Raw genomic sequence first — 12924 nt, 5'->3', positions numbered from 1 at the left:
CACTCGATTGGCTGCAGCTGGCTGAGGAACCTCAAACCTCTCACAAAGCACCTTCTACAGAAAGGTGGTGGGCACCAGCAACTGGGATGCTATTCTGAGTCTTCTTCTCACTCCCCTTCACTGCCTGGATCTGTCCCGCCTCAGGAGGTCTTAGCTGGACAAGGTCAAAGTTTGAATTGGTGGAACCTATAATTGGAGTATAGCAGCTGCCTTGTACTGGTATTCCCACTGGCCAGGTTTTGTTTGAAGCTTCTGGACCTTTCTGTCCATTTACAATGTCAAACTCTACAATCTCCCCATCTGCAATGCCGCACAAAGACTTCTTGGGGTTGTTTCTTTTAATTGCTGTCCAAAGATATTCCACTTATGTCATTTCTGTTAATGAATCCATAGCCATTTCGAACACTAAACCATTTAACAGTACCTAAGACTTAGATTGCCAGCACTGGCTTCTCCATCTCCACATCACTTTTCCTGCCTAGTCCTGTACCAACCTTGGGAGAGTCTTTTGAGTGAGAATTCTTTTCTCTTGACTATTGCACACATTTGTCAGACATCTTTAACACAATTTCGCTTATCCCACTGGGTTCAGTACCAACCTTAGAAAAGTCTTTGAGGGCCTGGAGAGATAGCACAGCGGCGTTTGCCTTGCAAGCAGCCGATCCAGGACCTAAGGTGGTTGGTTCAAATCCCGGTGTCCCATATGGTCCCCCGTGCCTGCCAGGAGCAGACAGCCAGGAGTAACCCCTGAGCACCGCCAGGTGTGGCCCAAAAACCAAAAAAAAAAAAAAAAAAAAAAGAAGTCTTTGAGTAAGGACTCCTCACTACTGTAAAAGCACTCTCCCCTTCTTAGGGGATGTGCATGGGGGAATTTTTAGCAAATATGTTGCATTCAGTTCATCTTGAAAGATGTTGGTAAATATCCCAGAGCAGCCTGAGGCAACTCAGAAGGAGGTTTATGTAAACTAATACTCCAGTAGAGGGTAGAGCACATTCAGTGCAGCAAGAGGGAAACGACATGGCAATATTCCATTGTTCAGTACCCCCAAGAAATTTGTTACTCCACTCACTGTTGGCCAGAGCGATAACACAGCAGGAAGAGCTTTTGCCTTGCACCCAGCTGACCCAGGTTCAATCGCCGCCATGCCATAGACCCCCGAGCCTGCCAGGAGTGATTTCTGAATGCAGAGTCAGGAGTAACCTCTGAGTGCCACCAGGTGTAGCCCCAAAACAAAACAAAACAAAAAAATCATATCCACTCACTGTTTTTAAGTTTCAATGTCCCTGTTTAGGGTGCCATTCTGTGGGATCTCAGCCTACAGTTTCACACAAGAAATCAGACAGTCATGAGGGGAAATGCATTTTCAGTCAGGCATTGTCAAGCAGCATCTTGGATCTTACCGAGTCAGCCAAGCTTCCTTTTCTGCTGCGTTCCCTGCCATTTATTAGCCAGAGTTTAACACAGATCACCTGAGGGTCAGGGTTGATGTAATTAAGGTTACTTGTGCTAATTAACTCAGAAAAGGTGAAAGAAAAAAGTAAAGTGATTTTATGGGTGAGTATGGGGAGGAATAAATGTGGGCAGGAGTGTATGAGCGGGACTCCATGAGTGTGAGCAGAGGTGATAGAAGACCGGACTGTATGTGGATGGGATTGTATATGGGCAGGGGTGAGTGAGAGCAGGACTGGATGTGAAGTGGGGTGAATGTGGGCAGGTGTGAGTGTGGGCAGGACTCTTTGTGTATAGGACTGTATATGGGCAGGATTGCATGTGGGCACAGTCTCAGTATGTCGCATGTCCCCCTAACCCCAGTGCTGTCGGACCTTGGTTTCCCACCATGTGGACCCTTCGCTGCGGGATGAGGATGGTTACACAGCGGCTGACCTAGCAGAATATCATGGACACCAGGAATGCGCCCGGTTCCTGCGGGACACAGCAATGTCGGTAAGGCTCTGTCTCCTCCTTCTTCTAGAAGCTCCCTCCAGTCGTGATTGGAACACTTTGTGTGGCTACTGTGGCAGGACCACAACAGGACTGTGCAGAAATGTGACAGGACGGTTTGACTGAACTGTGTCAGAAATGTGACATGGTAGTGACTGGACTGTGATAGGGGTACAAGGAGATGTGACAGGGTTCTGACAGGGATGTGACAGGGATGTAAGAATAATGTGATAGGATCTGACAGAGATGTGACTGGACTTGACAGAAATATATATGACAGATCTGTGACTGGACTGTGAGAGAATAAGACAACAATATTACTAACTGTGACTAGACTATGACAAGAATAACAGTGGGGGCCCGGAGAGATAGCACAGCAGCGTTTGCCTTGCAAGCAGCCGATCCAGGACCAAAGGTGGTTGGTTCGAATCTCGGTGTCCCATATGGTCCCCCGTGCCTGCCAGGAACTATTTCTGAGCAGACAGCCAGGAGTAACTCCTGAGTACGGCCGGGTGTGACCCCCAAAAAAAAAAAACGAATAACAGCGGTGGCACAAGTGGTAGGGCATTTGATTTGCACGCGTTAACCTAGGACAGACTGCAGTTTGATCCTCCTGCATCCCATAGGGTCCCCCAAGCCAGGGGCATTTCTGAGTGCATAGCCAGGAGTAACTCCTGAGCATCCCCGGGTGTGGCCCCATAAACAAAAGAAAAAGAAAATAATAACAGGGATCTGACAAAAATATAAGAGAGTTATGACTGGCCTGTGACTGGGATGTGGCAACTATAACCATACTGTACCAAGGCTATGACTGAGATGTGAAAAGGTTTTATCTGGACTGTGACAAATATGACAGGGTTATGCTGGACTCTGACAGTGATATTCCAGATGTGACAGAGCTATGATTGATCTATGACAGGAATATGATGGATATGACAGGGATATTAATGATTTATGACAAGGATATTACAGGGATATGACTGGACTGTGACTGGATGTGACAGGAACGATAGAAATATGACAGGATTGTAACTGGACTGTGACAAGGATTAATACAGGTATGTGACAGGGCTATGACTGGTCTGTGACTGGGCTATGATAGGGTTATGACTGGAATATGATAGAGCTATGACTGGACTGTGACAGGGTTGTGGCAATTATGTAACAGGAATATGACAGGATTATGACAAGAACATGATAGGATATGACAGAGATGAGACAGGACTGTGACAAGGACCATCTTAGGGCAAAGTGTTCTGTGTAGGGGACTCAGGGCCAGGTGCTCTTAGAGGAACTCAGGGCCTGGTGCTCTGCCAGACTCAGGACTGGGTTGGGCTTGTGACCGGATCTATCTTGGGTCCATCTGATGTCATTTGGTCAGACAGGGTCCTGGCCTTGAAGGGGTCAGTTAGGTCAGCAGGTCAGTACCATCTCTCTGTGTGATCTGTTGGGGTCCATGTTTCGGAGCTGCCTGACACAGCACCAATATTGTGGAAACAGATAAATACAGGTGTCCACAGATCTGCCCTTACCATCCCAGCCCTGCCCAGTCCCTCAAGGTACCCTCTTGCAGTTGGCCTACCATTACTTGAACTCTTTTAAGGTGCTGGTGTCCAGACTGTATCTTCCTTCCCTAGGGGTGTTCCATACCCAGTGAAGCAAGGCCACATTCTCCCTAACCTCAGGACACAGACTGTCACACCCACAAAGGCAACTCAAGGCTCAGTTACCAGGCACATAGGCTAGAGATTTGAATAATGACTCACTCTACCTGTGTCCTCCTCACCTGCCAGTGCTGCTCTGGATCTGGTACTCTGTTGGGACTCAGGGCCTGGTGTTCTCTGAGGAACTTAGGTGCTCTGTTTGGGACTAGTGACTTGATGTTCTGTGTGGGATTCAAGGCCTGGTGCTCAGGACCTGGGATTCTGTGTGTTGCAGAGTATGGTGCTTTGTGGGGCTTAGGACTTGATGCTCTGTGTGGAGACTCAGGAGTGGGTGCTCTCTGAGAAACTCAGAGACTAGTGTACTGTGTTGGGAGACTCAGGGCCTCATGTTTTGTGTGAGAACTCAGGGATGGGTTTATATGGGGTTCAGGATTTGGTACTCTGTGGAGCTCGGGACTGGTGCTCTGTGTGGGGACTTGGGGCCAGCTGCTCTCTGAGGACTGGTATTCTGTGTTAGGAGACTCAGGACCTGTGTGGGGCTCAGGTTCTGGTGCTCTGACAGACTCAGGACTTGGTGCTCTGTGAGGTTCAGGGGCTGTGGGAGACTCAGGGCCTGGTGCTCTGTGTACTATCAGCTCCTGTGTCATCATCATCCCATGACCATGCCCTTGGTTCTGGCTCTTGAGGTGCTCACCATGGCCCTAGGTGGGGTGCAGGTCAGGGTAACAGTCTGCCTTCTGTTTTTTTGGGTTGTTTTGTTTTGTTTTGTTTTTGGGCCACACCCGGCAGCGCTCAGGGGTTACTCCTGGCTGTCTGCTCAGAAATAACTCCTGGCAGGCACGGGGGACCATATGGGACACCGGGATTTGAACCAACCACCTTTGGTCCTGGATCGGCTACTTGTAAGGCAAACGCCGCTGTGCTATCTCTCCGGGCCCACAGTCTGCCTTCTGAGACAATACCCTGAAGCAGGTCCCCAAGCATGTCTAGGCTACACTCAGCACTGCTGCCAGAAAAGATCATCAGCACGCAGGGCACAGGGCAGAGGGCACCAATATCCCTCCCTCACTAGAGCTCCCCTGAGACTTCCCTGGTGGTGTGGGGGACACTGACTGAGAGAAGTGGAGATGATGTATCCCCAGATTGCAAAAGAGTCCCTGGTACAGCAGTGCAGAGCCCTACCAAGTGGTAAGAGAGATTATGATCCTGAGGGCTCAATCAGTAACAGCTATCTATGTAATCTCTCTGGAAAGAACTTCAGAGTGCAAATGCTTAGGATGTCTAACAAATTAAAAAAAAAAACTATGGGATGGACAGCCAATAAAACACAAGAGGATATGAGGTCAGAAATGAGAAAAATACAAACAGAAATGACAAAACTGGGCCGGAAAGATAGCGTGGAAGTAGGGTGTTTGCCTTGCATGCAGAAGGACGGTGGTTCAAATCCCAGCATCCCATATGGTCCTCTGAGCCTGCCAGGAGTGATTTCTGAGCATAGAGCCAGAAGAAACCCCTGAGTGCTGCCGGGTGTAACCCAAAAACGGAAGGAAGAAGGAAGAAGGAAGAAGGAGGGAGGGAGGAAGGAAGGAAGGAAGGAAGGAAGGAAGGAAGGAAGGAAGGAAGGAAGGAAGGAAGGAAGGAAGGAAGGAAGGAAGGAAGGAAGGAAGGAAGGAAGGAAGGGAGGGAGGGAGGGAGGGAGGGAGGGAGGGAAGAAGGAAGGGAGGAAGGGAGGGAGGGAGGGAGGGAGGGAGGGAGGGAGGGAGGGAGGGAGGGAGGGAGGGAGGGAGGAAAGAAGGACGGGAGGGAGGGAGGGAGGAGAAGAAAAAAGAAATGACAGAACTGAAAAACTTGGTAGGTGAAATGAAGACCTCAAATGAATATCTCACCAGCACAGTAACAGCTGCTTAAGGACAGAAATAGTGAGCTCAAAGATGAGGTACAGAAAACCTCCCAACAACAGCAGAAGATGGCAAAGAGCCTCAAAATAAATGAACAGATGAGAACTTTGGGATAGATTCAAGAGGAACAATATAAGAATCACCAGGGTCCCAGAGGGCCAGGAAGGTAACCCTGATAAAGAAGCAAGAGTCAAAGATATCTGAGAAGTTCCCAGAGCTGGAGAGAGCATGAGAACTCCAAAGTACTTCTAATCAGAGTGACAAAAACATAGATAAGAGAGTATTGAAAGCAACAAAACCAAAAAAGGAAATTATAATCAAAGGAACATCCTTAAAGTTTTCAGCAGATTTACCAAATGAGACTCACCAGACCCAATGTAGTTTTAAAAATATTCAATGAAATGAATAATCACCAAAAATAATTTATCCAGCCAGTCTATCATTCAGATCTGGAGTAATGATACACAACTTCAGGGATAAACAACAGCTCAGGACTTCATAGACTCAAAAATATATTTATAAGAATTAAAGGCGCTACTTTAAGACAAGACAAATCCCATAAAATCACCAAACTCCTGCAGGAAGATGACACAGGGCTCAGTGACATAATTTCTTTGTGTCAATGGGACATTTGCACAGACTGAGAGACACAAAGTAGGAGCGGAGAGATAGTATAGTGGATAGGGCGTCTGCCTTGCACACAGCTGACACTGGTTTGGTCCCATATGGCCCCCTGAGAACATCCAAGAGTTATTCCTAGGAGTGTAGACCTGGGAGTAAGCCCTGAACATCGACAAGTGTGACACCCCCCCAAAAAAAAAGCAAAAGACAAGAGACAGAATGGCAGGATGGATTAGGAAATTGAACTCAACGTTCTATTGCCTGCAAGAAATATATTTAAATAGTCAAATCAAACACAGACTCAAAGTCAAAGGTTATAAGATGATTCTTCAAGCAAACAATTTCCTCTGCCAGTGTCCAGGGACTATGGGAGGTACCGGTGTGACACACCCACTGGGCTTGGCCCCCAGCCTGGCGCCTCCTGCTCTGTGGAGGACAGATGACAGCTGGGGACCCGGGCCGACTGTGGGGAGTGGGAGGGGGTGGCTGCTGCAATATTGATGGAAACACAATCCTAGAGGCAGCCTGGCAGGGTTCCTGGGGAGGTGGCACGGATACTCCCCTTCCCAGCATAGTCTCAGTTCCTGGCTCCTCCCCTGCCTGCCCTGTGGGTTCTGAGTGCTCAATATTCTCTCTCTCTCTCTCTCTCTCTCTCTCTCTCTCTCTCTCTCTCTCTCTCTCTCTCTCTCTCTCTCTCTCTCTCTCTCTCTCTTTTATTTTTATTTTATTTTTTTATTTTGGGGGACACACCCAGTGACGCTCAGGGGTTGTTCCTGGCTATGTGCTCAAAAATCGCTACTTGGGCCCGGAAAGATAGCACAGCGGTGTTTGCCTTGCAAGCAGCCGATCCAGGATCTAAGGTGGTTGGTTCGAATCCCGATGTCCCATATGGTCCCCTGTGCCTGCCAGGAGCAATTTCTGAGCATGGAGCTAGGAGTATCCCCTAAGCACTGCCAGGCCTGACCCAAAAGCCACACACACACAAACACACACACACACACACACACACACACACACACACACACACTCACAAAGCAAAACAAAAAAAAATCGCTACTGGCTTGGGGGATCATATGGGATGCTGAGGGATCGAACCGAGGTCCACCCTGGGTCAGCTGCGTGCAAGGCAAATGCCCTACCACTGTGCCATAGATCCAGCCCCAACATTCTCGTGTGTAAAGGGATTGCTCAGCCTTGTTGGAGGCAATAGGAATTGCACTGAAGCACCCCACCTGGTCCCAGTGGTGAGGCCTCCCCTGGGTGGCCCCTGTCCCCAGCTAATAACCGAATCTCAGAGGCCTAAATTTGCCTGTGAACCATGATTTTCTCGCTGGGTGCATTATAGTCTGTGACCTGGCTCCCCACAGCCATTCCCATGCACTAATGCATGGAACACTGTTCAAATTTCTATCCAAACATGCTTGAACCATGGCAGAATCCCAAACTGCCCACCTTGAGTCCTCATAGATGTGGTAACTGTCCAGGGTCCAAACAAGGGGCACTGGGGGAGGGGTGCCCTGTCCTTAGGAATCAGTATCCTCCAGAGTGACCTCAGCTGTGAGCTTTCAGGTCCCAATGTGCTGGGCCCCGGGTGACCCAGGAGCCCCCCATGGCTCTGCCATGCAAGGAAGGAGACATTCTTGTCAGCTGGGGTGTGTGTGTGAGGAGCCAGGCAGGAGGGGCCAGTCAACTCAAATCACCCTGTAAGTGACCCAAATTAAGTTTGGGTCACTGCATCAGATGGTCAGTGCTATGGGCCTAGGGTCTGACTCACCCCAACTTTGCAATGTGAAGTGAGCAACCTCACTTTTGGGGCCCCGTGAGGTCTCAAACAGCACAATAGATGCTGAGCCTCACTTGGATGCTGAGGGCCTTGAGTCTGGGGAGCCTCATTTAATGAGTTCTGAGGTCCCTCTGAATCCCAGGATAGGGCTTTCCTATCCTATCCTGCTCCTCCAAACCATTATCTGCTCCTCCTCCCTGCTGATGCCCCTGGACTGGGGGAACAGGGATTGGGAGTTCTTCATTGTGGCAGAATCTGGCCTGGGGGTTCCCCCCTCTCCTGGCCAGAGACTCTCCACTGTCACCCTCTCCTCGGGACTCTACTCTGGGGAGAGTGAAGTGTCCCGTAAGGGATCCCATACTCGGCCTGAGCCCGCCGGCCACCTGACACCGGCTTCAAATATTAATGCACATCCTGCCTCTCGGGGGGCAGCATGAGGGCCCCCGGCCAGATCGCCAGCTCACTCCTGCCAGCCCCATGCAGCTCCTAGATCTGCAAGAGTGAGGTAAGTGGGTCCAGGTCTGTCAGCTCCAGGGATTCCTGGGCTGAGGGTCTGGGAGAGGGTGAATGGGATGGAGATGCAAACCAGGTCTTCAGTGGATACCCCCAGCTGGGGAACAGGGTAGCCACCATACTAGGTAGGCAAGACTGCTCTCTAACTGGACAGGACTCCTCGGAGGGATTGAGGTTTTTGTTGTGACACTCCGGTGCCACCACTGCAGAGACAGAGCTGGATGCTTCCTAGGGAAGGGCCAAGCAGAGCAGTTGCACCACATGGCCAGTTGGTGCAAGAGAGCCAGCTGGGCCCAGCTAGAATGAGGGCCACTTCTCACCTCCTCCTCCTCCGGAAGCCCACCTCTGACACAGTTGGTTTGTTAGGAGAAGTCTGGTGCCCACCATCTGGGGGTATGACAGCTCAGCATTTGGGGGGGGGGTCATGCCCGACTGTGTTCAGGGGTAACTCCTGGCTCTGTGCTCAGAAATCACTCCTGGCAGGCACGGGGGACCATATGGGATACTGAGATTCTAACCGCCATCTGTCCTGGATCAGCTGCATGCAAGGCAAATGCCTTACCACTGTGCTATCTCTTCGGCTCACCGCTCATCATTTAGCATTCAGCTCTGGGGTGTGTGTGGACAGTACAAGGGTCATTTGCTATAGGAGGGACATAGAGGGAGCACAGGCCTGTGCACCTCAATGCGACATACTGCAGCCAGCATGCCTTGGGGCTCCCAAAACAGAGCAAACTGTAGGGTTAGTGTGGATACAGCCTGGCAGGGAGCCCTAGAAGCCCAGGTCATGGTCACTGCTAGCACATGTGGGTAAAGCTTCATGGATGCAAGTTGGGACAAAAGGCCCCAAGTTGATTGTGCTTTTGTTCTATGCTGGGACCAGATACCCTCAGAAAGGTACCAGGGTACCTTGGGGCCAGAGTTCTAGCACAGCAGGGAGGGCATTTGCCTTGCATGTGGCCGAACTGGGTTTGATCCCTGGCATCCCATATGGTTCCCCCCCACTCCCGGGCCAGGAGTGATTCCTGAGGACAGAGCCAGAGTTCCAGAGTGCCGCTGGGTATGGCCCAAAAACAAAACAAAAAAGAAAAGAAAGAAAGGGACTAACTGCCCTCTCAGTCTAGGACCAGCTCCTCTCTCAGATGGGGCTGGTTCTCTACTATTCATCCCAGCACAGAGGTTGGGTGGACTACATGTTTCTGTACATATCACTTAGTCAAATTGTGAGGCCAGAGCCTCACAGCAGAGAGGGCACTTGCATTGCATTCAGCTGACCTGGGTTCGATCTTAGGCATCCCACATCACTGAGCATCGACAGAAGTGATTCCTGAGTGCAGAGTCAGGAGTGAGAGTCCTGAGCATTGTCAGGTGTAGCTCAACCCTACCAATAAAAAAAGGTCAAATTGAGCATAGGTCAGACCCAGGCTTGAACCCACCCAAGGCAATAACTCAGCAGATTGATCCATTATACTAGCCCAGAGGCCTAACTCAGTACCTTTAGCCAAAGCCACCAGGACCCTAATCCAGAATCCTAAAATAATACCCTAATTCATCCCTAATCCAAATCCCTGACTCAGTACCCTGACCAGATCCCTAACCAGCTCAGTTCTATAACCCAGAGACCTAAAACAGCTCCTAACCCAAAACCCAACCCAGCATCCATTCCCAGGGACCAGAGAAGCTGCAGGTGGTGCAAGCTGGGGGGTAGGGGGGTGGGGGTGAGTGCGGTGGCACTTGGGGATGCCTCTAGAGGGCGCCCGTGAGCCAAGTCTGAGATACCACCCCCCAACACACACACACACACACACACACACACACACACACACACACACACACACACACACACACACACACACACACACACACACACACACACACCATAACCCACAAGGAGGAAGGGTTCAGAGACCCAATGGGTCAAGGACAAGCCGAGATTGATGCTAGATTCTGTCCCCCGGCCCTCTGTGAGTTCTTTACCAAGGAACCCACCCCAGACCTAGCCAAGCTGGTTCCAGGTTGCTTCCCACAGTGTGGGCAGCTTCAGTCTCACCCACTGAACCTCCCTCTTGTTCACTCCAGGTGCCCCTGCTGATGGCGCCCCCACCGCCCCCCTTCCCCCCGCCGCCACTTTCAGCCGCAAGGCAGGCCCTGGAGGATGAGCTGAGAGAGAGCACAACAGGGCTCAGGAGCCCCACCTGTGAGTACCCAGACACTGGGGACACTGATTCGGCCATGGGTGCCAGAGGTGGGCAATACTGGCATGGGCCTGAGTCCCCTAGGACAGTGCAGTGGGGCACACTGGCACTCAGGGCTCAGGACAAGAGACACCCACCATCTCCCAGGTCCCTACTACCTGCAGGCTTTCCTCACTGAGTTTGCAGTCGTTTAAATTGAGGATGAGAGGCCAGAGCTATAGTATAACAGGCAGGGTACTTGCTTAGCACAAGGCTCATCTGGGTTCAATCCTTGGCACTCCATATAGTCTCTTGAGCCCTGTCAAGGGTGATCCTGAGCTCAGAGCTGGGAGTAAGTCCTAAATACTGTGAGGTGTGGCCCAAAACCAAAAATAAAGTGAGGACAAAATTTTCTTTTTTTTTTTTTTTTTTTTTGGTTTTTGGGCCATACCCGTTTGACGCTCAGGGGTTACTCCTGGCTATGTGCTTAGAAATCGCCCCTGGCTTGGGGGGGACCATATGGGACGCCGGGGGATCGAACCGCGGTCCTTCCTTGGCTAGCGCTTGCAAGGCAGACACCTTACCTCCAGCGCCACCTACCCGGCCCCGAGGACAAAATTTTCTATAGGTTTCTATTACAACTCCTGTCCCACCTTGGGGCCTCTGTCACCTTGGAGCCCTCCAGAGCTGACCTTTTTGCTAGGTAACCTCGGATAGTCCCAACTCCTCTCTGGGCCTCAGCTGGTCCCACGGCAAGTTATGAGTGTATATGAGTGAGTAGGTCTGTGTGTGTGAGTGTGGGAGAATGTGTCTAAGTGGGTGCAAGAATGAGTTTGTGGGGGTTGGAGCGGTGGCGCAAATGGTAAAGTGTCTACCTTGCTCTTGCTAGCCTAGAACGGACCGAGGTTCTTCCCCCGGTGTCCCATGTGATCCCCCAAGCCAGGAGCGATTTCTGAGCACATAGCCAGGAGTAACCCCTGAGTGTCACCGTGTATGCCCCCTCCCAAAAAAGGATGAGTTTGTATGTAAATAAATGTGAATGTGAGTACAGGAGTGTGTAGGGAAGGAAACTGCCTGTGATCCTGATAAGTCCACTGAGTCCAGCTCTCCCAATTCTAAGCCCTTCCAAGTGACCCCAGCTGTGTGGGGGACACAGAGGGTTGGGGATGATGGTGCCAGACGCATATCCTGGACATCTCAGTATTGCTACAGGGCTGGCCGGGGCTTCTTGGAGCAGGGATCTTATCCCCCCACCCCCGCCTGCTGTTTTCTTCCCACAGCCACAACCTCGTCTCTCAGCCCCACCTGGCCTGACCAGCCAGTCCCAAAGGAGCAGACAGTTGAAAATGCACCTCCAAGGGCCACTACTGGTGCCACGGCTGTCCCCACAGTGAGCCCCTTTCACGTTCTTCTCTCAGAAAACCTAACTAACCTTCCCCCACCTCTGTGGACACAGGCTACCACTCAGGGGTTTCTGTGAAGTTGTTCATGGGTGTGGGGTGACTGACAGGAACAGATATGGATTCCTTCTCAGACATTGGATGTCCCTGCAATTCAGCTTCCTCACTCTGACTCTAGTCCACACTCTGTCATCCAGCCTCAATGGCATCAGGAGGGTGAGGACACAGCTCCTCTGGTTCTGTCCCGCAGCCTGGAATATTCAGTCTGACCGGCAGTCCTGCACTTTGCCTTAGGGCTCAGACAAGTCCTGCAGCTCTTCCCCCATGGCATGCTCTGGGCACACAGAGAATGGAGAGAGGGATCTGGTCACTTGTCAACAATGACACTCCATGCCTGGGTCCCAAGAGAGACACTCTAGATCCCTGCCTTCAGAGGACTCACATACAGACCACCCACTCTCAGGTCACTATCCTCCCACTCCCTTCCCCTGCTGTCCTCTCAGGGGTCATGGCTTTGTAACTTATGTACCTTTGGACAGGATGTGGAGACCTCTGCAGGGAATGCCCCTGATGGCTTGGCCTTGCTGCAACTGGATGGACTGCCCTCTGGAGACCTGGACGGGCTGGTGCCCACACAGGATGAGCAGGGCCGCCCCATCCCTGAGTGGAAGCGGCAGGTGATGGTGCGGAAGCTGCAGGCACGCCTGGGCTCAGAGACACCCCTGGAGGGCCAGGTGGGACCCTGCAGGGCAAGAAGGAATGGGGCCCTGTGGTGCAGGTGGGGCTGGAGCACGGGAGAGGCATGGAGAGGAGGGGACTGGGACAGGAGGGAGGTGCCAGGGAGAGGGTGGGTTGTATCAGGGGATGGGCCAGGGGAGGATGGGGCTAGATCAGGGAAGGGGCCATGAAGTGGCTGAAGCAGGAGGGTA

The 12924-nt window shown here is 51.4% G+C and overlaps 1 protein-coding gene across 1 annotated transcript in view; it reads left to right on the top strand.

Moving 5' to 3' along the window:
* ESPNL (espin like) overlaps positions 1 to 12924 on the top strand; it is a 32907-nt gene that overhangs the window by 16663 nt on the left and 3320 nt on the right. Inside the window, exons 5-8 of the mRNA XM_049773633.1 lie at positions 1814 to 1945; positions 10501 to 10618; positions 11876 to 11985; positions 12535 to 12729. Of these exons, the coding sequence (XP_049629590.1) occupies positions 1814 to 1945; positions 10501 to 10618; positions 11876 to 11985; positions 12535 to 12729 (555 nt within the window). The remainder of the gene's footprint in view (positions 1 to 1813; positions 1946 to 10500; positions 10619 to 11875; positions 11986 to 12534; positions 12730 to 12924) is intronic.

This window comes from Suncus etruscus, chromosome 5, assembly GCF_024139225.1.
Source record: "Suncus etruscus isolate mSunEtr1 chromosome 5, mSunEtr1.pri.cur, whole genome shotgun sequence".
Taxonomy (NCBI): Eukaryota; Metazoa; Chordata; class Mammalia; order Eulipotyphla; family Soricidae; genus Suncus; species Suncus etruscus.
This window is presented reverse-complemented; position numbering and strand designations above follow the sequence as displayed.